The sequence below is a fragment of the Suillus clintonianus genome (assembly GCF_016758775.1).
Source record: "Suillus clintonianus strain FC179 chromosome Unknown DEU56scaffold_32, whole genome shotgun sequence".
NCBI lineage: Eukaryota > Fungi > Basidiomycota > Agaricomycetes > Boletales > Suillaceae > Suillus > Suillus clintonianus.
In genome coordinates, this window is record NW_024539256.1 from 263,395 (window position 1) to 288,842 (window position 25,448).

Genomic DNA, 25,448 nt, shown 5'->3' on the forward strand with positions numbered 1-25,448 from the left:
CGCTCGTTTATGTAACTCTTACACAAGTGCTCAGTCTACTCCCAGGATTTACCTTTTGTAGTGTTCTGTTGAAGAAGTCGCATCATCATGCACAGGCGTTCGAATCAGTCTTCAGTTTGTATGATTCGTGTAATGTAAAATGGAGATGTCTGATAGAGCTGGCCTGATAATAACTTGAAAAAAACGCAACGACTGTGTTCCTTCTTGCAAGGTCTGGGTACGAGGGACTAGATAAAAAAAGAGGGGTGAAAACCCCCAAGAATGCAATCCCTGTTAGCGCTACAATATGTTCGGTCTCAACTATACGTTCGTTCCCCCCTTACAGCTCAATTATAACTTTGCTCAGGAGCCATTCCCTAAACGTGAGGTCGGATAGGACGATGGGAACCTTCACCTGGGATATCGAGACATTCGTCTTGTCGCACTTCTGCTGGCGATATTCTGCGAAGGTGCCTTTCTCCACAAGACGGATGGTTGGCCTTCTTGCTCGGCCTTGCCAGAAAGCAGTGCGATATTCATCGTTTGCCGCCATGAGATCTTCAAAAGTATGTTGTGTCGCCATTCTCGTGTCATTTGCTATGAGTATCAATTAGCTCAGTCGCGTGGAAGAGCTCCAAAGTAAGCACAAACCTATTTCACCTCCAATTTCTATCAAGTACCCATAAGTAATAGGTGTGTCTCGTTCGTCGCCGACAATGGTGAAATCTACGATTTGGCCAATTGATCGCTTGGCGGCAGAGACGATGGCGTTGGTCAATTGCGACTCGGTACACGTCGTTCCGAATGCCATCATAAGTCCGCCACTTCCAAAGCGGGAGAAATCGTCTCAGCTCCTAAGCGTTGAAATCGATGATACGGCAACTCACTCTCGCCTGTGAAGGTAATTGATAATAGGTAATCCGTCATCTGGCGCAAAGCCTTTAACGGCTACAACATCGCCAATGCGGTATCTCCACAAGCCATTGCGAGTCGTCAAGACGGGCTCGTAATGTCCTCCAGTTACAAGTTCATGCTACGGCGAGGATAAGTTGACAAAGGTGAGACACAGTGAATCGTTCTTACAGCAGACAATACACGCTCCGATGGCTCGTTGGAACGTACGTCCAGAAACTCGGTGAACACGTCCACAAACATTAGCTTGTAGTCAGCGTTAAGATTGCCTTTGTGGTATGGTGTGGCCATGCTACCCTCTGAGCTGCCATAACCAGTAGCTTGGGTGGGGATAGAAGGGCCGAGGACGTGAGCAATCTTGTGTGTGACTGACGGTCAGTTAGCCAATAAAGCTTCTACACTTCACATGCCTTGGAAACGGCGGCAGCAGCAGGACCTCCGGTGATACCAACGAACCTCTTCAAGTCAGGCCACACTCGGACTGCCCAACCCTGGATGCCAGGAGGCCCAATTTCGCGAAGTTCGGCAGCACGAAGAGGGTTTGGCTTAAAAAGTTTCTGAGAAGCCCTGTGAGCGAAGTGGAATGTGACAATCAACAAAAATATGACCTCTAAAGGTGCTCGCAAATGGCCAAGGTTTTCGATGTCCGGGATGATACCCTTCTCGATGCAGTCGACAAGCAAAGACCACTCATCCTCTATATATTGCAGAAAATTGACGAATACATTGGCAAAGAAGAAGCGGATGGTTGTCACCCGACGGTCTGCCAGTGCAAACAGAGCATTCAGAACAAAGAAAGCTCGATAGCTCTTGACCAAGGAAATCGCGTATGGATCTGTTTGCCCTGGCACTGAAAGTTGACTGGGGATCAGCATGCACAAGGGAAAGTAGCACGACAGGCTTACCCCATAAGTCGAGTCTCTCTTTGTCATGCTCGGCATCCCAGTTCATTGCCATTCGCAGAAACCCGATGCTCAACGAGCAGACTGTTATCTCCTTGGACTGACCGTCCTCGCAATCTATTTTTAGGATTTGCGAATATCTCATAGAAGCTGGTGATAAGGTGGTTCCATCTGACGGGGGAAGCGCCAAATATAGAGGATGTTGCAACAGGTGCGGGGGAGGCCGATATCTCGGAAACGTCTTTACTGATTTACCAGATGTCATGCTGGACATGGCGAAGAAGTAGGGCAGTCCTGGGGCGAACATATTCTTGACGTCATCCTCCTTGCAAGGGGTTGCGAAAAACTTTGCTATGAATGGCCTGTAAGATTCATAGTTTGTGGTGGGAATGCATTCTCGGAAGCTGCGTAGGAATTGCATGTCATCCATCGAATCGCTCTGCGCCATGGCCTCGCGGAATTTTGCCAACTCGGGAGCATCCTGAGCAAACTGAGACGCAAAACTCGGCCGTATTATCTCCAGCAAGGATTGATCTTCGTTATCCTTCAGCTTCTGAGAGAGCTCAGCGGATAAGGATTCCAGGAGATCTGTTTCAAGTTGAGACATTGTTGCAGACGTGGAATTGGAATGTGGCTTTATATAGCGTGATATGGGGTTGGCGTATAGCCTGTGGGATTGCCCCCTTGATATTTTAGGCCGGTCAAGCACAAGTTTCACGTGGTGCTACCCCTTCACAGGCGTCTGCGCGGCAAGTCATGACTTACATTTTGGTTCGTAGCCAGAGTGATGCTGACGCGGCAAGTGATTATTCCACAATGAGCTTGTAGCGGATGTCAGGGTGTACCTGTGTGTGCACATGTGGGGCGCCCATGGCTCGCAAGCCCAGTGGACGATAATGAGGTGGTAGCAGGCGCGCACGATGATCGCGGCGTACAAATCATGATGCAATCATGATCTCATTTCATGAGCAGCGGAGCGCTTCGGGAAAAGATCACTATCCATTTATCTGGGAACTTTGTCAGACCGCTTCAACGACATCGAATGGAGAAGATGTGATGATCTCCCCCATGCTTATAAGTAAAGGGGAGACTTAGACAAACCGGACCTTCTTTATAGACACCGTTATCACTCTGGGCGCTGAATGAGCAATTCAATTAGAAAGCCGCAACCAGAAATTCCGAACCTTCACACAACAAAAGCGTCATGATGCCGTATGCAAGGGACCTGGTCCGCCGCGAGACATCCGGATAATTTCAGCTTCAGCCAAACAGTCTCAAGAACGTAACCAAAAAAAATTCATCGTGCAAGTGGGAGTGGAAGCAGTAGGAAGTGTTCAGTTCTAGCTTGAGGAATCTTGTGATGCAATCCGAACATCACATTGGTTTGCTTTCTCCCTAAAAACAATTTTGAACACCAAATCAGCGCAAAAACTTCGATTGATATTGCTATATATGTTCGATGCAGGGTACCTGAGAAGTAATCATCCTCGACTCTCGTCCCGCGATACACACCTCCACCTGCCAACAATTGTATGCTCAAAAGCAATTGTAGTCATGCCAGTTTCCTGCACTAGAGTTGGCCAAAAAAATTTGCGCTGTCCCACGAAACACCACGAGCGAGACAAGTCGCCGATGGGGTACCGGACCGCGGTAAGGCCAAAAGCATAACTACTATGCGGAACTTCAGGAGAGAAGGAATGGCGCGTTGAAATTAAGAGCAAAGTAGAACACGACAAGACAGCCTAGACGTTGTACAGCCGGACATCGTGGACTCGTAACCACTGGCAGTCCGACTATGCGTCAATTTGAGATGGTGAGACGGGTCGAAGTGATTTGGCAGGCGAAGCGAGGAGTTTGAAATTTGGCAGATGCCGGTCGTGCCGCTTTGAGTAGCCATGTGACTGGTATTTGTTGATCATACAAAGTTTCTTCATTCGCATCATACAAAGTATCGGATTCGTAGGCCTCTCACTGATCATGGAACATCAAGCAGCACTACTAAATGTTAACTAGAACAGCCTGAACCTTTGGTTTGGATGTTCAATCCTTCCAGCCATGTGAAGGCGGTATTCGTATTGATCGGGATTTTTTTGAGCGCTGCCAGGCTTGTTCAGTAAACCAATCCCACCCCATGGTTTCATTTGCCTTTGGCGACAAAAGGATAACTTGTGAGTACTTGACCTCGCACTGCAAGATTGATTGCGTGATGATATCACAGCTCAGTCAGTTACATTTCAATCTCACTCAACCATTCGTCTCGCCACATCCGTCTTCGAACATTCTAACGAGACTCCTGTTTAGTATCTTACAGCTCCATGATAACTCTCTGCAGGAACCATTCCTTGAACGTTGGGTCGGATAGGATGATGGGCACCTTCACCTGACCCATCGAAATGTTCGTCTTGTCGCATTTCTGCCTGCGGTATTCTGTGAACGTGCCCTTCTCCACGAGACGGATGGTTGGCTTTCTTGCTCTGCCTTGCCAAAAAGCAACACGAAACTCATTGTTTGCCATGAGGTCTTCAAAAGTTTGCTGTATTGCCATTTTCGCGTCCTCTCCTGTGCATATCAATTAGCGCAGTCGCACGAAAGAGTTCCAAAGCAAATACGAACCTACTTCCCCTCCAATTTCTACCAAGTACCCATAAGTAATAGGTGTGTCTCGTTCGTCGCCCACAATAGTAAAATCTATGATTTGGCCGATCGATCGTTTAGAGGCAGAGACGATCGCATTCGTCAATTGCGACTCAGTACATGTCGCTCCGAATGCCATCTCAAGTCCGCCGCTTCGAAAGCGGGCGAAATTATTTCAGCGTCTATGCATAAAACATTGATAAAATCGCGACTCACTCTCGCCTATGGAGGTAATTGACGACAGGTAGTCCATCATCTGGCGCAAAGCCTTTAACGGTGACCACATCGCCAATGCGGTATCTCCACAAGCCATTGCGGGTCGTCAAAACTGGCTCGTAATGCCCTCCAGTCACAAGTTCCCACTACGGTAGGGATGAGCGGATAACGCTGGGATGCAGCGAACGGTTCTTACAGCAGATAATACACGCTCCAAAGGCTCGTCGGAATGCACGTCCAAAAACTCGATTACCCCGTCTACGGGTAGTACCTTGAAGTCAGTATTAGGGTCGCCGTTGTAATACGGCAGGCCGATATAGCATTCTGAGCTGCCATAACAAGGAGCCTGCATGGCAACAGAAGGTCCGAGGACGTGAGTAACCTTGTATCGCTGGCTGTCAGCTGGGCAGTAAACCTTCACATTTGACGTGCCTTTGGGACGGATGCAGCAGCAGAACCTCCAGTAATACCAATGAACGTCTTCAAGTCAGGCCATACACGGACAGCCCAGCCCTGGATGCTAGGAGGCCCAATTTCGCGAAGTTCGGCAGCACGAAGAGGGTTTGCAGTAAAATGTTTCTAAGAGAAATCGTGAGCTGAATGGAATATGACAATCAAACGCATATATCACCTCTAAAGGTTCTCGCACATGGTCCATGTTTTCCATGTCTGGGATGATCCCTTTCTCAATACAGTCGACAAGTAGAGGCCACTCTTCCTCTACGTACTGCAAAAAGTTGACGAATACACTGGCAAAGAGGAAGCGGACGGTTGCCACCCGACGATCTGACAGTGCAAACAGTGCATTCAGAATAAAGAAAGCGCGATAGCTCTTAACCAAGGATATTGCGAATGGATCCGTTTTTCCCGGCACTGAAAGTTGCCTAGAGATCAGTATGCACGAGGGAAAGCAGAGTGATGGACTTACCCCACAAGTCGAGTCTATCCTTATCGTGCTCGACTTCCCAGTTCATTTGCATTCGCAGAAAACCGACGGTCACCGAACAGACCGGTAACACCTTGGAACTCTGACCATCCTCACACTCTAATGTCAGGACTTGCCACAAACCCAACGAAGATGGTGATAAGGTGCTACCCTCTGAATGGGGAAGCGACAAATAAAGAGGGTGATGCAAAAGGTGCGGAGCGGGCCGATATGTTGGGAATGTCTTTGCGGATTTGCCAGATGTCATGCTGGAAACGGCTAAGCAGTAGGGTAATCCTGGGGCGAACATGTTCTTTACGTCAGATTCCTTGCAAGGGGTCGCAAAAAACTTTGCTATGTATGGCCTGTAAGGCTCGTAGTTTGTGGTGGGAACGAATTCTCGAAAGTTTTGTAGGAAATCGATATTGTCCTCGGCTTCGCTGCGTGTGATGGCTTCGCGGAATTTTTCCAACTCGGGGGCATGCCGAGCAAACTGAGACGCAGAATTCGGCCGTATCATTCCAAGCAGGGTTTGGTCCAGGAGATCCTTGAGCCGCTCAGAGAGTTCAGCGGACAAGGAGTGCAGGAGGTCTGTGTCAGGAGGAGACATTGATGTGATATAGTGTGGTGTTGGATCGCGACATTATATAGTGTGAGTGGCTTGTATGACCTGATGGGATTGGCCCGTGACACCTAGTGCATGAGAGTGTTTTCGGGACTCACTGCGCATCTCTTAGCACGGCCTGTTCGAGCCCAAAGTTTCGTGTTGTGCTGGCGGCCTGGACCCTTACGACCAAGGATATCAAAAAGTGGTCACTATGTACCATGTTTTGCCTGAGAACCCTGACAGGTCGTTTCACCAGTACCAAATGTAGATGATATAATGATATACCCTGTGCATTTTCTGTAAACGGTGTAAGGACGACTCGGCCATTAATATCGTGTACAACCACGTATCAGATTACTCATCGGCACCGATAAATAAAGCCCCCCTCTGCTTATAGAAATGTTGCAGTGTGCGATGCACTTCCTAAAAAAGAACTCAATTGTGAGCAGCTAAATCATAAAGACTATACAGCACATACGAGCCAAGTTATGTCTCGCGTAGGGCATTACCCCAACGGACAATGAACTCTGATTCAAAAAAAAGAGCAGCTAAAGTAATTCCCATGGAGGTTTCCGCTGTTGACCAAGCGCATGATCTACGAGGATCCTGCGTGTCACTGCCTTAACTTGAAGACGAATACATTTTGATGCGATATTTGCAAAAGGTGGTTTGCGTGAACACATAGGATCGATGATGGATGACAAGGATAGACTCGCTCATATCTAGGTGACCCATTGGATGGTAGACCGTAAGATGGGAGACGGTCGAAAATCATCTTGTGCTCATCGAATTGCAATGTGTCCATGGGGATCTGCGAATGTCGCGGTATTTACTTGGGGATTGGTACGGAGGGAGTACACATTTTAAGCAATAAAACAAAAAGAGATACACCGATCACGTACAAATTGCAGATTATATTCTCATAGAGATGCAGTCAAATATCAATGGGATTTTACCTCCATGAGCAAACCTGCAAAAGGCTCATACGTGCGCACATCTAAATCAATAAGAAGGAGAGGACCGTGGTCGCAGGGTAGGTGCTAGGACTAAGGGGGGATGAGAATAAGTATGTTCCGAGAATGGAGGTACTTAAATATTGGGCCGGATATGGCTGTCATATGCAACCGATCAGATCGATCATGACCCAGCACTGAGCATGCTGCCACATGTACAGGCTGCCACGCGATTTTGTTCGTCGTGAGACTCGGACGTCTGGATGAATTGAGCGTCAGCCAAATTGTCTCAAGAGTGTCGCCAGTGTGTTCCTCCTGCAAGTGGGGTGAGAGCTGTGGCAGCCAGATATGTCTCTGTTTCAAATCTACTTCGGAACACCAAAGGATGTACACGTGTCACGACAAGTGTAAATCACTTTAGTCATGCCAGTTCCTGCATCAGAGTTGGCCAAGAGCTTAGCGTGGGGCACCAAGGATGAGTCGCCGTCCCAGCACAAACTCACCTGCACATAGAAGACAGTTTGAAGAGCGCCATCATAAATATCAATCGGGCTCCCATGGAAGATGTACAGATGAGGCCTAGTATAGAAAAGTGATCAGATGCAGGCGTACCAATTTGGAGGGAGTGAGCTAGCACATCGCTAGTCTCCTCGATATAGGTAAAAGGAAGGCAGTCGTTCCTTCTTTATTAGTAGCACCGTGACGTTGCAGAACTTCACCTTGCGGAACGTAGGAGTCTGGAGACGAACTCGGATTTAACCGCAATGTCGTACAAACATGGACAAGCAACGCGGTCAGGAACTATTTTTGTTCCAAAACCCCAAAAATGACGTAGTGCCCTAGCCGAGTACAGCCACCTGTGGTAACTTCATCAGGTAACTGACCGGAAAATGATAAGTTCTTAGCTAGCTTTGTCTGATCTAAAATCTGCGTAATACCTATCAAAATTGTATACGACACGAGAAAGCTTTGAATACCCGGACTTGGTTGGATGGAACCTGCCAAATACACAATTGTGACGATTTAGTTGTGTTGACCAGGAGCGACCGTAGTCACCTAGCCGAGAACAAATAGCAATATACTACAATGATGCCCTGTCCTGGCCATGGCATGTAATCTTTGATTGCATTTATTTTCTTCGAAATCACTGAATTGATGCTAAGCGTCATAAAAAGCTTTATATGGCCGGACTCCGTTAGACTAAAGCTGCCTATGACGCAAGAGTGCTGTGTATCTATAATGCAGTACCAAGTCGTATAAGTGTGATTGTTGTTTGCAACCCGAGCTTGTCATTGCGCTATCGACGAAAACACCCTCGACGTTGATGTTTGGCACGTGGTTGTGATGCCAGCCTGTGATGCTTGGATCGGTCAAGTGCACAATTCAGATGATGAACGACAGTATACTACCATCCTACTCAATCTTGGCGAGATTCAATACAGGTATGCAAAAACAGTTTGTCCTTTTATGCTCTACAATATCTGAATAAACGCCGGCGTCAGATCAATGTTTATATGGCTGGACTCCGTTAGACTAAAGCTGCATACAACCTAAGAGTGCCGAGTATCCATAACGCAACACCAAGCTGTGTAAGCGTGATTGTTATTTGTAACTTGAGTTTGTCATTGTGCTATCGACAAAAACACCCTCAGTGTTGACATTCGGCACGTGATTGTGATGCTGGCTGTAATATTTAGGTTCTACAAAGTGTACAATTATGCCGACAAGCGGCAGTGCGTTAATATACTGTCCAACCTTGATGAGGTCCGCCAACTGCACACAAAGTTGATTTGTTATTTTGAGTTCCACATCCTCTCCCTGAATGACTGCACCGGACAGAATCTTCAAATGCAAGGCTGTATTGTGCCACAGCTGCCAAGGTGCTGATACTTGGCAATGGTAGCTTATTATTTTCATTCGACCAAGTGTAAGCATAATGTTAGCTCTCGATCTTATTATAACAGTAAGGCATTCTTGCTACACTATTCATAGCGGTGTTGTAGGTCTGTTGTCCCGCGATCACTTCTGAGGGCTAGCGAGGATGCAAAAGCCAAAGCAGGTTGCCATTGGGTCACAATTCTACAAATACGAACAGATATAATAGTTTAAATAAATACTATGAAGAGACGACGTCCGGATTCATTGCTCGTTTGAGCGCAATACGTTTTTGTCGGATCTTGGATAAGGCGCTGTTGGCGCTGATAGGTCTCTTGGCAGCAGATGAGGTAGGAAATACTTGGCTGGTAATATATCAGCCTCGGCTACACGATGAGTGATAAACATACCGATTCCACCAGGTCAGCAGCTCATCAACTTCTTTACATTCCTCAGGGTCTTCTAACAGGTCGAGGAGGCTGTGGTAAAACGTCTCAGAATCTGTAACTGTGTCGGTCCGTGAGAACACTGAAGATGAACTGAGAGCGAATCGCACCTTCAGCGGTACGTCAAGTGCTGCTGCAGAAGGATGATACTCGACGAACCTGAGTTGCGATATAGGCCACAGAGGCTATGGTAACGGAGTTCATGCCGTGAAGGCGAGCGTTTCCGGATCACGTGGCCTTCGGTTCCTTGTCAACCGAACTTGGAGACGTAAAAACGTGCTTGTAGGCCTATTGTGATACTATGCGGTAAATGGACTATATAAAAAAACCAGTGCGCACTCACACATGTTAATAAACGGCTCCTTAGCAGGCCGGACCACGGGTCTTCAGAGTCATAGACATAGTGAGCGTACAAGAAGATCGGCCACTGATCCCCGCAGACCAGCATCTCGCCACTTCGGAGGTCTTCTTTTGTCCTTTAACGAAGAAGAGAATATTAGTACTGCAATGTCAGGAAATAAAAACATACTGAGGGTCGTGCCAGTCCAACCCGGCGGGACAAAGAAGAGATCCCGTAAGTTCGTGGTTAAAACCGCGGTCGAGCTTGGAGTTTCTATGTAAATGGGGCTGTATCGCCTCTCCTTTCGGGGAAATCCAGTCGAGTACCGCAGATTTCAGCGTCTTTGTATCATCGCCTCTGGCGCCTGCGGCCCCCTTTCCAATCTGTGATTGATAAGCTTCAAGTCTGGCTACACAGAAGAAAAAAAAGTACCAGCTCTCCGACGTGGAGGATTTCCTCCTCGGATCCATCTTTCAACCGATCCAGAAGGCCGGGGTAGGAGTCTATGAGTTGTTCAAAGACACGATGTTCTCGCCGCTCGCTGCCAAACATATCAGTCAGAAGGCGAATAGCGAACACAGAGGTGGGTAGATGTTTACTCAGCAGGGAAGTCTTCCAACGGGACATCCTCCATTTGTTCCAGTCTCAAGATACCGTTGGTGAGTAGGGAAGGGTAATTGCATAGCGCAAATACCGTTCGACCAAAGTGGCGTCCGTGGGAGACAAGCGGATCGGATGATGAGCTGGGGGACAGGATGAGTCTACAAAGCTTGCAGTCAGCGTGCAGACAGCTTACGCCTTTTTGCGAGGCCCCATTGAGAGAGCTGACGAGCCGCGTTTGCTCGGAATGCTGGAGGTAGCATCCTGCGTAGTCATGAAGTGGGAAAGGGAGGAAAAGTTGCCCAGGCGTCGCAGATGCCGGAAGTAGCTTTTATCCCCAGAATTACGCTATGTAATGCCTCAGGGAAGCCGGCAGCCAGCGCAATGGCTATGGTAGTTGCCAGCCAAACAGTGGCCGCGGTGAATAGCGCCCAGGCGATGGCCAAAGTCATTGGCAGAAAAAGGTGGCGAATGACGGCAAGTGTGGCCAGCGCAAGTTTGGCCCGCCCGACGGCTGCATACCGGAATCGATTGACTTGAGCTAAAATAGAGAGTTTGTAATTCAGTGATTAGAAAAGCACGGCAGTCACATGAGGTATATAACTCCCTTTGCATGTCTCGTTGCAGCCCGCTGCCAGCGGAATACATCCGCCGAAACCCAATATGCCGCAACTCGGAAGTCAAACCTTCAAACTACAAGGATGTAGTTTCAACATAAACGTACAGTAAGCCAGATGAATCCACCTGGCGCAGGGACGTCCTGAAGGCATTCTTTAGGATCGAGTTAGTGGGAGGAGATAATGAAAGCGGGGAGGAGCTCGCCGGGATATCGTGCGTCAAGTCCATCTGACTCCATCAGCTGCACTCGAAGCTGATCATGGAGTAGCGAATCGAAAATTGATGTCGACGATCCTACATTGGATAAAAATGTTGCTCCGGCTCAAAAGAATGAGAGTGAGAAAGACCAGGTGAACGCTATGGCCAAGCTCAAAGAGCGGTTGGAGTTGGCCGAGATGAATTGCTCAATGCTGGAAGAGCTATACCTAAGGTATAGAGTTCGTTGGTTGGAGGAAAACTATCGAGTAAGGGCGTTGAAAGTATACGCGCCGGATGGAGTCAATACTCACTCTCCCCGTCAAATCACATGCGACGCCCCCTCTCCTGCACAAAGTACGTCGGATATGCGCTCCCTTGAGATCAACTGACAGTATTGCTCAGGCGAATATGATGCTGAACTTCAGGGCCAAGAGTAAATGCAGCGGTCCTATCGTAGTATGATGCTGTTGTTCGAGATGTAGTGGTATGCAGAAGATAACAGATGTTGCATCGAATACAGCTGGGCGACGGGAGATTATCGATTAGTACCCACCAAGACGAGACTGGATACTAGAAACAGAAAAATCTGCGTATCGTCAGAAGCTGGCAGTAAATTTACGAGTACATAGCAACCGACCGCGGGGTAGGGAGGGTTGTGTGCACGTCGTAGTAGGTGGTAGTAGGGGGGACTAGTACTGTGAGGGGCGACTAGAATGTAGCTATTACGTAATATGTTTTATGTACTCGGATAAAACTGTCTGTGCTATGTCAATCAATAAGGGATGGGCAATGGGCATCGTAGTCGTAGAACCTTGGTAGGACCTTCAGTCTCATGCAGAGTGCTCGACTTGGGGAAGGACGGAAACAACTGCTCTCGAAAACAAAATTTGACCCAGATAGTTAAAATTGCACTGTTTTACAGTGTTTTACAGAATCAACGTACAAGACAAAGGCAGAAATAATTCAGGAGGCTAGGGGAGGATCACAAAAACATAAAAAATATGGTGATCCCGGACCAGACGGGAATGAAACATAAAAAAGTCCATGAGTCCGAGATCAGAAAATAAAGAGCTCCAATCAATCTTCGCAGTCTTCATAGTCTTCGTAGTCTTCGTAGTCTTCATAATCTTCGTATCCCCCCATGCCGTTGTCAACGTCCTCATCGTAGAGGGACGCTGTATCACATAGACATTTTGAAATGGTTGGGCGGAAGGATGTTGTTGAGCCTGCAATGAAATCAGCAATTGATGGAAAAGGGATTTGATCAGCTTGTGCCCACTGCTGTCAGAGAGATCGAATCCATGGATGTTTTCAATGGCCAGGCTATAGAGCTCTATCTCAGCTTGCGCGCGGCGCATCTTGGCCTGCAGGATTAGCAAATCCAGCCCAAGGTTGCGCAGATAGGCGTTGTTACGCCTGGTGGCGAGAGACGCCATCATCAGCTCTGCTTGCAAGTCCAGCTCTTCCTGGAATGCGCGGTGAAAGGCCTCTTGGATGTCAATGGTGACCCACGTACTCGACAAGGGCAATGAGGGGCTAATGCACTGCAGAGAGGTGGTGAGACTAGGCAAGCAGACCGTCACATCACTGACATTCAAACTGATGGAATTCCACCTTTCCTCCTGCAAAACGGTTCAAATCCCAGCACCTGTAGCTGGGATGCAACGGGTAGCGTTCATCGTCAACCAAGCCCTGCACTTCTCTCGCGTTGCTATCGAGCAGGCCAAAGGTACACATGGTAAAGGTGCATAGTCTGTTGGTACCATGTTCCCTGAGCTTACTGAAGGAGGCCTGATGATATGTTTGGTTCGAAATCCCACACGCGCTACATAGCACCAGGATGGTTCAGATCGCACATCCGCACACAATTTGGAAGAAGCTCACACATCCAATGTTGTTCCAATGACTCAATAGCTTGGCTGTACAAGGAAACTTCCATCTGACACCGTTTCTTCCTCTCTTCCATGAGAAATCGCTCTACAGTCGCATGTCGTGCGCTATCCCCACTGGTACAGATGGATTGATGCCTTTGCAACCTTTCCTCCTGCTTCGCCTCTACACTGCGCTCCCCAACTAATTCCCAAAGATCACTAGGATAGACCCGATCTTTGAGCAAGAATGCCAGAACATGAAGTTCAGTGTGAAGCTGTATGAAGAAGAAAAAATCAGGACATACAGAGGGACAAAATCACCAACCAACCTTCTGACTTGCTATGAGTCCTATATAGGCATCGAATTCGGTGCCTAGTAAGTTTGATAGTTGAAAAATGCTGGCACGAGCACTTGAGTAATCAAATAACTCCAGTGAAAGGCAGGTTGACATGATTGTATATTGTGTAGGGTTCGGTCTGGTTCGGTAGACACTATTTATTCGTAAGCGGTGGTTGAACGGCTAAGATTCGCGGAGATGAAGATACCTTGATCATCAACAAAAAAATGTGGCTGTTCAGAAAAGAAGCCCATAGATCGATGGCCATCAAAAAAAGCCCTGGCTGCGTCAACAAAAGCCTCTAGCCTGTCTGGCCGCCGACAAAAAAAAGCTCCACGTGATTATCAAATGTCCTTCGCTAACCCGATTTGTGCCTCGGCGTTGGGGTGGGCATAGTAGTTACAGGGGTCATAGATACCGCGAAATATGGGCCTACTTTTTTCCGATCCTCTGACCTGCTTTGGGTACACCTTCGTGCCTGCACAAGCACGCATCTATTGCAGGCCTGGCACCCATATTTACCAACTCCCCCACGATCATCCTGGCAAGAAACTGGTTGGCAATCTGTATCTTCCCTATTAGTGACTAGCCATCAGAAGTGATGCGTTGGCGCATGTGCCTATGCGAGAGGCCATGAGGTCAGGTCCTCCAAGGAGGGCTTTGAGAGCGAGGGCGTGGTTGTTTGCGGACGTATCATGAGCAACTGGTAGTTCGGCAACAAGAAAGTGCTGGGAGGAAGTTGAAAGTAGAACGGGAGTCGCGGGCAGTGCTGGAATGAAGGGATGGTGTTATAAAGTTGTATGTATCACATTAGGACGGAGTTTTCACGGCATAATACGAGTGAGTCACCTAAGTATAACCACTGATTAATTGTATCTTCGTTACATCGTGATTCCTAGTCAATTATTCCGGCGAAAAGGCTGTCGGGCTGCCAACAATTGAAATCCCGAGTTGTCTTTAGGGCGAATTGAGTTATGCTATAGTGAATCAGCTGTCGTATCATCAAGTTACGAGAAGGAAAAGGATGTTCTGGAAGATGACCCATGAGATGATGGCATGGGGTGTGTGATTCTTTACTCGCCTCGAACATCGAAAGAGCCACTGCCTTCGAGAAGGCATCTGATCTCCTCGTTTTCGTGCAAGTACCTAAACGTAGCCCTCTACCGTTGGCTTGACTGAAGCCAGGACCAACTGAAAAGCTTTATGTGATGTCGACAAAGGTCACGCATCAATATAACAAATTATTCATGTACACTGTAACACACCTGTCAGGACACGTCTCATTAGGGTGGATAGATTCTGAGACAACCTACTGGGACCACCAAGGGACCACTGGCTGGCAACACTTTCGGTGCCAGATTATGTAAGCCATCAACCAACCAATTGATGAGTAAGTCACTCACTGGCGCTGCTGATTCACTTCGATCATGCATCATGTCCGATCATTCTCAAATTCTTAGCCCTTTTGCAGCAGTGTCTGCATATTAGACTTGAAGAAGCTTGAAGATTTGCGCACCATATTGACTCATATTGAGCATCCTGATCGGTGAGTCACTTCATCGGACGTATGGGCTCCAGTGAGTAGCATGCTAACTTGTCTCATTGACTCGCAGGCGGTCCATAAGTGACAACGGTCCTGCCGTCCCAGAAGGCAGAACGTCACTGTATCCCACCCCGTAGAACCTTGTCCAAAATAGCTAGTAATGAACGATGGCGAGTATTTTCATATACTAGCTTGATAGTAGATCGTACTAGTGCTACTGCTGAGCTCTATGATAGGCAAACTCGCTTTTTGTACCCCTCGAACAAATGTGGCCCTTCATTGCTGGCCTTAACCCTACTCGCCTGCATTTTTTGCACTGTCTAAATAGAACGCGGAACTCCCTCGCTGTGATTCCATCGCCAATGGAAGAGTCGAGTCTGTTCAACAACTCTGTTTGCTCCCTGTGGGTCCACTCAAGTGCAACGGGTAAGATCTGCTGTTCTTCATGATCCGTCAGTGAAATCACGGTACTACGGATGCAAGTTCGCACCTCTTCGAGGGTACTGGAAAGTGGCTATCGTCGGTAGCCTGAAGTACGTATCCATCTTCACTGGGTAATATTGAGTCTGGCGTTATCTTAAACACGAAGGATACTGACCCTTGTACCCACATCTATCAGATGCACATCGCGTTGTCCAATCAGTCTTACCGGTGTGCTCATCCCACCAAGAGTACACAGCGGACTCTACGTACTCCCCTCTTCCACCACCATCAGCGCATATGCAGCAGGGGTACCTAAACTCGTATTCATTGCGGTGAATCTCTAGGCCAAACAGCGGAATCTTGTTTCCGTCACCATCGGCAGGCCTGTGTTTTTGTCGAGCGGTTTCGTGGGTCAGAATTCACACAGGAGGAGGTGAAATCTCACCAAAACCAATCGACCATGGATTTTGAGGCGCCATCATAGTGAAGGAGGGTGAAGTTGCAGGTCTTAGCCTCCGCAACGAGTTTGCCTATTCTCTGAGCGGTTTCCCGATAGTCAGGCGGGGCAGTGATGGTAGAGGAAGGTGAGGATGGGGCTTCCATTCGGTTGTCTGGTGTAGCAAGGATGGAATCTTCACCCTGCCTTTATAAGGCTGTGATCTAGCCTGTTTTCCATCGCCAAGTAGCCCGCCGTCTGCCAGAGGTTTTGTCCTGTGGAAATCTGGCGCTGTGATGTGGTAAATGTGGTGGCCCTTGCTAGTGCCTAACTTTACGCTATGCTCCCGAAGTCGTACGTCCTTTAATTAGATCCTTTTAGCTATCATCGGGCTCAGCTGTGCCCTCGTTCCTTCAGCCCCTCTTCTTCACATCTATGGATTGGGCGGATTTGTCGTCGACACCAACCACCTTCCGATGCACCTGTACGCGTGAGTTTATACAAGAGAGCGCGTACACTAAGCATCAGCGCTCATGCGTGAAGGGCAAGAAGCGACTGTTCTCCGCTTTGTCCAAGGCGAAGGATCTATTGGGTTCGGTAAAACGGTCACGAGTGGACCGTAGCCGTGGTCATCATTTGGACTCTACCACGGCATCTTTGAGCGTGGATCCCCGCTGCCTGCAGGACTCACTCCCGTCCGCTGACGCAAGTCTATCAGGAATGTCCCCCTTAAACAAGGTTTCACATGCAGGTCCCCCGTCGCAAGAATTTGCACCTGCCTCGTCCAATGCTGGTCTTAGCTCCACGCCTACGGAAACAGATGAAGACCAGGGCTTATCGCTGGCGCAGCGGAGGACCCGACGTGTTGACGTCCCCATGCCAGTACGCTACAGGCAATATGAGGACGTGCTTCCTCAGCCTCCCCCGAGCGTTCCGTCCAGCCATACATCTGGGCTTAGCTCGCCTGCAAATCCCACCGACGTATCCACTAGCACTCGTACTTCACGAGCTTCCCCGTTCCGCACGGCTAGGAACGTCTTCGGACTGGTACGCCAGTTCTTCTCATCTACCCCTCCATCCCACGACCCAGAAGAAGCTGTGACACTCCAAGACATCAGCTTTGTTCCAGCTCCCGTTTTAGCGGAACCAGATGCCCACGCCGAGGCTCACAACGCCTCATTTCACCCATACCCCAACCGAAGTTCTTTTGAGCTCGGCCATTGGTATTGGAATGGCGGCGCGCAGAAGTCTTATCAGAGCTTCAAAGAGCTCGTTAACATCATCGGAGATCCTGATTTTCATCCTGCTGACGTTCAGAATACATCGTGGGACAAAATTAATTCGAAGCTAGGTGCGAGCGTTCAGGATGATGATGAGGACGAATGGGAAGATGAAGACGCGGGTTGGCGTAAAACGCCAGTGAGCATTGAAGTGCCCTTTTCGCGGACCACAGCTCAGCCAGGTGATCGATCATATGTCGCCGCGGACCTTCATCATCGGTCTCTCACCTCCGTCATCCGGGAGAAGCTCGCGAACGCTAAGGACGACGAACAATTTCACTATGAGCCTTACCAATTGCGGTGGAAACCTCCCCACCTTCCCCATGAAGTCGACATTCATGGTGAACTGTACACCTCGCCGGCCTTTATGGATGCGCACCGTGAACTCCAGGAGTTGCCTGGAGAGGTGGGATGCGATTTACCACGAGTCGTTGTTGCGCTTATGTTTTGGTCGGACGCCACACACCTGACCGCGTTCGGCAATGCGAAGCTATGGCCACTTTACATGTACTTTGGGAATGAGTCCAAATATCGCCGCTGTAAACCAACCTGTAATTTGAGCAACCACGTGGCCTATTTCCAAAAGGTATGAAGGCCCTTCTTAATCAATTTCCCCCTCGGTGTTGAAGCTCATGTCTTGACAGCTTCCGGACTCGTTTAAAGACTTCGCCGGCACCTACACTGAAGGCAAAGGGGTTGGCCGCGAATGTATAACCCATTGCCAGCGCGAACTTTTTCAAGGTCAATGGAGGGTCCTGCTCGACCATGAATTTTTAGAGGCGTATGAGCACGGGATCGTGATCATGTGCTGTGATGGGGTAAAACGCAGGTTTTACCCGCGGGTATTTACCTACTCCGCAGACTATCCTGAGAAGTGAGTGCTGAACATCATCCATAAGAAATCTAAGCTCACCAAATCAAGGGTTCTTGTTGCAACTATTAGGCAGATGGGAGGATGTCCTTGCCCTCGATGCCTGATACCCACATCACGGCTTCAAAATCTAGGGATGAGTCACGATCGGCAGCAACATTCAACGCTAGCGCGGTCCAATGCCACAAGGAGGCAGTCTGTTGCTACAGCACGTAGCCACATCTACGAGAGGAATTATGGCGTCGACAGCACGGTAGTTGAGCAGCTTCTCAAGCCTGACTCGTGGGTACCGAACTCGGTGAGCGTATTATCGGTTTCCTCTGTCACCTTTGCTGACTCTTGCTTAGAATGCGCTGTCTGACAGCCTTGGTCCATTTGGATTCGACGTGTTTGCTGCGCTTGTCGTCGATCTCCTGCACGAGTTCGAACTTGGGGTATGGCGCATGCTTTTGGTCCATTTACTTAGAATTCTCTGCGCATTTAACAAGGACCTGATCTCCGAAGTTGATAAGAGGTGCTAGATGCGTATCTGATAAAGGCTATGCGTACTCATTCCCATCCTTGACAGGTACAGGCAGGTTCCCCCATTTGGGCCAGCAACCATTAGGCGGTTTTCTGCCAACACCTCCGAAATGTCCAATATGGCTGCGCGCAACTTCGAAGATCTTCTACAGGTATGACTATAGGACAATTCGTGATATGTATTTGTGCACTAATTTGTAAAAGTGCTCTATCCCGGTCTTTGAAGGCCTCCTCCCGAATGCCCACAATAAAATACTCCTCGATCTCCTTTTCGCCATGGCGCACTGGCATGGACTTGCCAAGCTTCGGATGCATTCCGACCTGACACTGGAGATTCTAGACCAGCAAACAAGCCGCCTTGGCGAACAGTTTCGTGACTTTAAGGCGAAGGTATGCACTGCATATCGTACCCACGAGCTCGACCGCGAAGTCGATGCACGATCACGTCGGCAGGCAAAGGAGTCTGCTAAACGGGCGGGAAATGACATGGAGAATGGCGTTGGCCAGGGCAGTACGACTCAAGGGTTTAAGGCAGGCGCCAATTCTAAAGGCAAACAGAAGGCGAATCCGGAGCAATCGCAGGCTGTACCTTTACCGAGGCAAGTAAGGAAGAAAAAGTCATTTAACTTTCATACATACAAGTTTCACGCGCTGGGGGATTACGTGGCTTCCATTCGTCGGTTTGGCACCACGGATTCCTACAGCACAGAACCAGTGAGTCGTTAATGTACTGCTTGTTCAGTGTTAAACTCAACTGCTCTCAGGGAGAGTTGGAACACCGTACGCCAAAAGGACGATACCGTCGAACTGATCGCAGGGACTTTGTGAACCAGTTGACTCAGATTGAGCGCCGTCAAGCGCGCCTACGCCGTATCAAGCAGCGGCAGCAAAAGCAGGGTCTTGATGCGAAGCCTAACGAAACTACGAACGACCCCCAGCTGCATCATCATATTGGGCAAAGCGAGAAGTTTTATGACGAGTTTGGACACTACCTTCGCAGCCATGCAGGAGATCCTGCCATAAAGGTATTTAAATATTTTCGAATTGTTCGCCATCATTCTGACGTACAACTTAGGACTTTCTGCCACGGTTGAGGGACCATATTCTCGGTCGCGCTGGGACCCCTGGACCTTTCGTAGAGACACCCCTCCATCCTGACCGAGCGCCTAGTCCAATCCTCTTTAAACGTAACCGGATCTACCACCATAACCTCGTAAGATTTAACTATACGACATACGACGTCCGAAGGGCTCAAGACGTCATAAACCCGAGGACCCCACATTGTAACATCATGCTGCTCGGGCATGATCATGGCCACGGTAACTACCGCTACGCCAAAGTCCTGGGTATCCACCATGTCAATGCCGTGCTTGCGGGGAACGTTTATGAATCCCGCCGAATAGAATTTCTGTTCGTTCGTTGGTATGAATCAGTCCAAAGCCATTCATGGAAGACATATGAAATGGGCCGAGTTCGTTTCTTACCTTTGTCAAATCCTAACACATTTGGGTTTGTCGACCCAGGGGATGTTCTAAGGGCATGCCATATTATTCCTGCTTTTTCTCGAGGAGGTCAGCGCAATCTTAATAACAGTATTTCCCCTCTTGCGGGAGATAAACACGATTGGCAGGAGTACTACGTCAATAGGTGAGTGATTCTATTTATTTTGGTGATTTTTACCAATCTTACAATTGTATTAGCTTCGTTGATCGAGATACGCTTATGCGATTTCACCATGGCCTTGGTGTGGGGCATGTCTACTCCCATCAGGCAGCCTTACATGAAGGTCACAGCTTGGCGCCACAGCCCAGTCCCACTCAAACAGCTGCCCAAATGGAAGATGGACGTTTCGAAGGTGAAAAAAGCCTCCTGGACAACAGTACGCACCATCCAGGTGACAGCGAGCTGGATGAGCTGGACGAGGTTGGCGATCACCTTGGCGTTGAGGAGCTTGATCTCTTTGATCTCGGGAGGAATGCAACTGCGGAGTCGCTCATTGACGCATTAGACGAGATGTTTGTACTTCACACCTTCGATTACGAAAATTAATATTACATCACAGTCACGTCTCCTAACCCAATGTGCGCAAATCTAATTTCTGGCTGATTCTCGGCTGCCATTCATCGCTGGCCATCGCTGCTGGCTATCTGAGCGCAGTTCGAATTGCTCTGGCCATCACTCCTGGCCATCAGGAATCCACGGCCATCAAGAATTTCCTTTGATTATTGCGAACAAGCTTTGTCGATCACTGGCTGGCTTTATCAACCTCGCCAGCAATACTTATATATCCTCATCAGCCATCAAGTCCACCCAACATGACGGCTACAGTATCAATTGCCCCTGTGTGGTTATACCAACCCCAGCGGCCAGAAATTCTTCAGCAGCTCGTCAGGCTCAGTGTAAGCGCCAGACTCTGTACTGCAGACGATCTGCTGATGCGGCCTTTCCCTCTAGCATGAAGAGGTTCGTCAGCGTTAATTTGCTGTTTTCTTTGTTTTAAGTTTTATTTCAGCATGCCTTTGTCGCATTGACCAATGACTCGTACGATTTAATTGGGTACCTTGCTGATGGCTACCAGGTATCGCCTATCTACGTGGGTCTTCTTCCTCAACACCAACGATTTTACCTTACCTCATTCGTTTATAGTGCGCCGGGTCTCATCTGCAGGGCCAGACTTGGTTCAATCGCCTGGACCAGGTTGGGTGGCTGGTTATCGAGGGAGACACCGCCTATCTGTACCCGTTATTCAAAGTGACGGTGAGAATGTCGTCGTGCCTGATGGTTTAATTCTGAAGGGAAGATTTAGCCAACAGGTGGTGACTACATCAGCGCGATCACCTCTACTTACTGTAGACCCAGTGCGCAAGGTGATCCACTGCCGACGTGGTTGGTGAGCGTCATTCTGGGGAGTATACATACGTGCCTTCTAATGCCTCTTCGATAGCTGGAGGACTTACTGAACAAAACGCCAATCGAATTCTATCCCGCGCCTTTTCCATTCGGTTACCCACCCCCTGTCTATCCCCAGGCCGTCGCCCCCTCGATGCCAAGTGTTGTCGCAGCATATCCCTTAGATTCCCTCCAGCCACCCGCTCCCTTTGACGCTGTGTCCACATCGAGCATGGAGCCGAACGACATGGATTACAACTTCTGGGGTTTGTCCACTATCGCCTCTGCCAGCGGCATCGGCGAGTTCACAGGGCCAGATGAACCAAACGAGGCGCCTGTCGAGGAGCTGGCCCTTGGCAGCTTTCATTCCGACCTGAAATGGAGAAGCTCTGCCTCCGGCCAGTGGGGTGCCTTGAACAAGGCACAAAGAGCCGCCCTCACCCATGAAATGAGGAATTCGCCCTGGTGGCGCATTGTGATGCTTACGAGGTTCCTTTTCATTGGAGGTTTGTGGGTGGGGGAAAATCTACACCCGTTTAGCACTACGCCCTTGGACGTGAGGCGTTCGGTCACTAATTGCTTTCTCACCGCGCTTGATATGGTTGGTACGACCTACGAGGAAATACTTACAGAGCCAGGTGAGTGGGCACCTTGCGCTTAGATGCTACAAGTCGTCGTCTTACATTTCGATCAGTGCACATTACGTTCGCTACTGGGGAATCCATCGCTGCCGGATGGCCGGTATTCCGCGTGAATGTACGCCTGCTCTTATCTTTTCTCCCTCCTAACCAACGAAAGCAGCTATCCAAGTCCCTCAAGAATACAAAATCGGACCTGAAGAAGGTAGTCAAAGGTGCGATGTCGCCGCTCACCAACTTCTGCGCCGAGGGCAAGATACTGGAGAGGATTACCTACTTCATTTCACTTTTGGAATCTGGCGATGTCCATCAAGTATGTGGAAACCGCGCTACATTGATTCAGTCTCACCCTTTCGTTCTACAGGTGCAACGGGCCATTCAAGAGCTTACGGTACACCAATTATTCAGAGAGCTTCTCTGGGCGTCGCTTTTTCAGCCAATCAAGAGGTTAGCGAATGAACACGAACAAGGGAGGATAGCGGATCTCTATCCAGAGCAGATCTTTTCGAGGTACAAGTGCTTGGCGCAAAAGCCAGTGTGCAACCTCTTGACCTTTGTAAGCTCGTCTTCATTCTTGCCTATTGAAATAACTAATTCCACATTGTAAACAGCTCTATTATACCATGACTTCGATCAAGAGTGATAGCAACTCAGATGACACCGAACACCCTCGACCAGAAGAAATGCGCGGCATTTTGATTTCAGCCTCGAACGAAATGTACGAGCAGCCTCATTTGTTTCCTCCGTTCACACAGGCAGTGAGGACCCTCCCCTTCCTAACGTGAGCGCCTTTGTATTGCCGTTCAAAAACACGCTCATCATTGTTTATATTTAGGGGACATAACATTCTGGGCATCTGCAAGGGGCAACTTCCTATGTACCTCCCTGATAGGACCAGAAGAAGAAATATGTCGGACGTGGTGGACATCGAAACCCACCCAGTTGGAGGGGCATTCGATGATGTTCCAAACAATCTGGGTTTTAGTTCCACAACGTCTCTGAGATATTTCTTCGATTTACCCGTTTCATACTTCACGAAGCACGAATAGTCTATGCATAGTCCCTTCTGCTGTTGTTCGCTGTGGTGTTGAACATGTAGTACTACCAGTCGATGTGTAATAATATAACGCAGCGAATTGAACCCCTGAGTTTTCGTGTCAACCAAAATTTTCTTGTTGTGACTTATTTGTACACCGCAGTGCGCACACAACTCCGCTATCAAGATCAGTGCACATTCACTACCATGACTCTATGATAGTATCTCTGTGTCTGGCAGGTCATTCTAATTGCCTCTCTACCCATGGGAAGTGAAGCCCGTCTTTATCATTTGTGGGTTTCCATTGCGATTTAAATTGTCAAGTTTATGATATCATCCCATCAGTGATCGTGTTTATTTTATTCAGGTGAGTCTATACTCAACGATCCATTTCCTTTAGCTCGTTGATCACATTTTCAGGGTATATGGACGTTCATCGGAACATGTCCTATATAATGGGTATTAACACTCGATCATTATCAACCAGCCAACAGCTTCGTCATCCAGGCGAAAGTCTACACCACATCTAGTAAGTCAGTTTGCTGCTTGCTCCAAGGCGATCTATATCATATCATACTGATGGCGGCGGTTGTCAGTATTTGGTTGCTTTTGCTTACCTTTGACTGGGGTTGGACTGGTACACCAGTTCTTCTCATTCACCCCGTCATCCCACGACCCAGAAGAAACCGTAACACTCCAAGACATCGGCTTTGTTCCAGCTCCCGTTTCAGCGGAACCAGATGCCCACGCCGAGGCTCACGACGTCTCATCTCACCCACACCCCAACCAATGTTTTTTTGAGCTCGGCCATTGATACTGGAATGGCAGCGTGCATGGTCTGGTGCAACAAGGATGCATTATTCACCCTGCTTTATAAGGTTGCGATCTAGCCTGTTTTGCATTGCCAAGCAGCCCGCCATCTGCCAGAGGTTTTGTCCTGTGGGAATCTGATGGCTCGAGTGTTTGGGGCAGTCGTCAATACTAAAGGTAAACAGAGGGCGAATCCGGAGCAGTCGCAGGCTGTACCTTTGCCGAGGCAAGTAAGGAAGAAAAAGTCGTGGACCTGATCTCCGAAGTTGATAAGAGGTGCTAGATGCGTATCTGATAAAGGCTATGCGTACTCATTCCCATCCTTGACAGGTACAGGCAGGTTCCCCCATTTGGGCCAGCAACCGTTAGGCGGTTTTCTGCCGTCGACAGGCAGGCAAAGGAGTCTGCTAAACGGGCGGGAAATGACATGGAGAATGGCGTTGGCCAGGGCAGTACGACTCAAGGGTTTAAGGCAGGCGCCAATTCTAAAGGCAAACAGAAGGCGAATCCGGAGCAATCGCAGGCTGTACCTTTACCGAGGCAAGTAAGGAAGAAAAAGTCATTTAACTTTCATACATACAAGTTTCACGCGCTGGGGGATTACGTGGCTTCCATTCGTCGGTTTGGCACCACGGATTCCTACAGCACAGAACCAGTGAGTCGTTAATGTACTGCTTGTTCGGTGTTCAACTCAACTGCTCTCAGGGAGAGTTGGAACACCGTACGCCAATTCTCTTTAAACGTAACCGGATTTACCACCATAATTTAACTATACCACATACTACGTCCGAGGGGCACACGGTTGGCAGGAGTACTAGGTCAATAGGTGAGTGATTCTATTTATTTTGGTGATTTTTTTTTACCAATCTTACAGTTGTATTAGCTTCGTTGATCGAGATACGCTTATGCGATTTCACCATGGCCTTGGTGTGGGGCATGTCTACTCCCATCAGGCAGCCTTACATGAAGGTCACAGCTTGGCGCCACAGCCCAGTCTCACTCAAACAGCTGCCCAAATGGAAGATGGACGTTTCGAAGGTGAAAAAAGCCTCCTGGACAACAGTACGCACCATCCAGGTGACAGCGAGCAGGATGAGTTGGACGAGGAGGTACCGAGTATCAAGCAGCGGCAGCCACAGCAGGGTCTTGATGCGAAGCCGAACGAAACTAGGAACGATTGACGTACCGCTGAAGGTGCAGTTCACTCTCAGTTCAACTTCAGTGTTCCTGCGTACCGACACAGTTACAGAAAAAAAGCCTCCTGGAAAACAGTACGCACCATCCAGGTGACAGCGAGCAGGATGAGCTGGACGAGGAGGTACCGAGTATCAAGCAGCGGCAGCCACAGCAGGGTCTTGATGCGAAGCCGAACGAAACTAGGAATGATTGACGTACCGCTGAAGGTGCAGTTCGCTCTCAGTTCAACTTCAGTGTTCCCGCGTACCGACACAGTTACAGACTCTGAAATGTTTTATCACAGTCTCTTTGACCTCTTGATGGACGTGAGGGTCTACTAGGCAATAGTTTAGATGGCACGGTGTAGGCCATTTCTAGTGATGGAAGGAGTCAAATCAGTGCATTATCTT

At 48.7% G+C, this 25,448-nt stretch overlaps 6 protein-coding genes across 6 annotated transcripts; 2 read left to right on the top strand and 4 right to left on the bottom strand.

The window, feature by feature from the left end:
• Nucleotides 1–319: 319 nt before the first annotated feature.
• DEU56DRAFT_912400 (GH3 auxin-responsive promoter) lies at nt 320–2,400 on the bottom strand (the record flags this gene model as incomplete). Its single annotated transcript, XM_041357391.1, has 7 exons — nt 320–576; nt 631–803; nt 867–1,012; nt 1,063–1,259; nt 1,298–1,448; nt 1,500–1,741; nt 1,797–2,400. 7 exons carry the CDS (start codon nt 2,398–2,400, stop codon nt 320–322), a joined length of 1,770 nt encoding a protein of 589 aa, XP_041208853.1.
• A 1,338-nt stretch (nt 2,401–3,738) lies between these two features.
• Nucleotides 3,739–6,482, bottom strand: DEU56DRAFT_337690 (GH3 auxin-responsive promoter). Its single transcript, XM_041345742.1, has 8 exons — nt 6,292–6,482; nt 5,572–6,238; nt 5,275–5,516; nt 5,076–5,222; nt 4,840–5,025; nt 4,644–4,789; nt 4,407–4,579; nt 3,739–4,352 (listed from the first exon to the last, which is right to left on the bottom strand). Exons 2-8 carry the CDS (start codon nt 6,176–6,178, stop codon nt 4,099–4,101), a joined length of 1,755 nt encoding a protein of 584 aa, XP_041208854.1. The 5' UTR covers nt 6,179–6,238; nt 6,292–6,482; the 3' UTR covers nt 3,739–4,098.
• A 2,762-nt stretch (nt 6,483–9,244) lies between these two features.
• Nucleotides 9,245–10,665, bottom strand: DEU56DRAFT_912402 (uncharacterized protein; the record flags this gene model as incomplete). The annotated part of the gene is made up of 8 exons (XM_041357392.1): nt 9,245–9,368; nt 9,414–9,608; nt 9,682–9,737; nt 9,793–9,925; nt 9,979–10,172; nt 10,222–10,330; nt 10,389–10,532; nt 10,586–10,665. 8 exons carry the CDS (start codon nt 10,663–10,665, stop codon nt 9,245–9,247), a joined length of 1,035 nt encoding a protein of 344 aa, XP_041208855.1.
• Nucleotides 10,666–11,052: 387 nt separating this feature from the next.
• DEU56DRAFT_755830 (uncharacterized protein) lies at nt 11,053–11,642 on the top strand (the record flags this gene model as incomplete). Its single annotated transcript, XM_041349954.1, has 4 exons — nt 11,053–11,114; nt 11,143–11,220; nt 11,276–11,559; nt 11,608–11,642. The coding sequence occupies 4 exons, from the start codon at nt 11,053–11,055 to the stop codon at nt 11,640–11,642; spliced, it is 459 nt and encodes a 152-aa protein (XP_041208856.1).
• A 640-nt stretch (nt 11,643–12,282) lies between these two features.
• Nucleotides 12,283–13,528, bottom strand: DEU56DRAFT_912404 (uncharacterized protein; the record flags this gene model as incomplete). The annotated part of the gene is made up of 5 exons (XM_041357393.1): nt 12,283–12,431; nt 12,485–12,749; nt 12,987–13,030; nt 13,090–13,351; nt 13,406–13,528. The coding sequence occupies 5 exons, from the start codon at nt 13,526–13,528 to the stop codon at nt 12,283–12,285; spliced, it is 843 nt and encodes a 280-aa protein (XP_041208857.1).
• A 7,276-nt stretch (nt 13,529–20,804) lies between these two features.
• DEU56DRAFT_912406 (uncharacterized protein) lies at nt 20,805–25,043 on the top strand (the record flags this gene model as incomplete). Its single annotated transcript, XM_041357394.1, has 15 exons — nt 20,805–20,888; nt 20,944–20,952; nt 21,002–21,082; nt 21,136–21,246; nt 21,296–21,379; nt 21,434–22,016; nt 22,073–22,329; nt 22,381–22,572; nt 22,628–22,797; nt 22,852–22,994; nt 24,048–24,138; nt 24,193–24,517; nt 24,568–24,688; nt 24,737–24,900; nt 24,954–25,043. The coding sequence occupies 15 exons, from the start codon at nt 20,805–20,807 to the stop codon at nt 25,041–25,043; spliced, it is 2,505 nt and encodes an 834-aa protein (XP_041208858.1).
• Nucleotides 25,044–25,448: the final 405 nt, after the last annotated feature.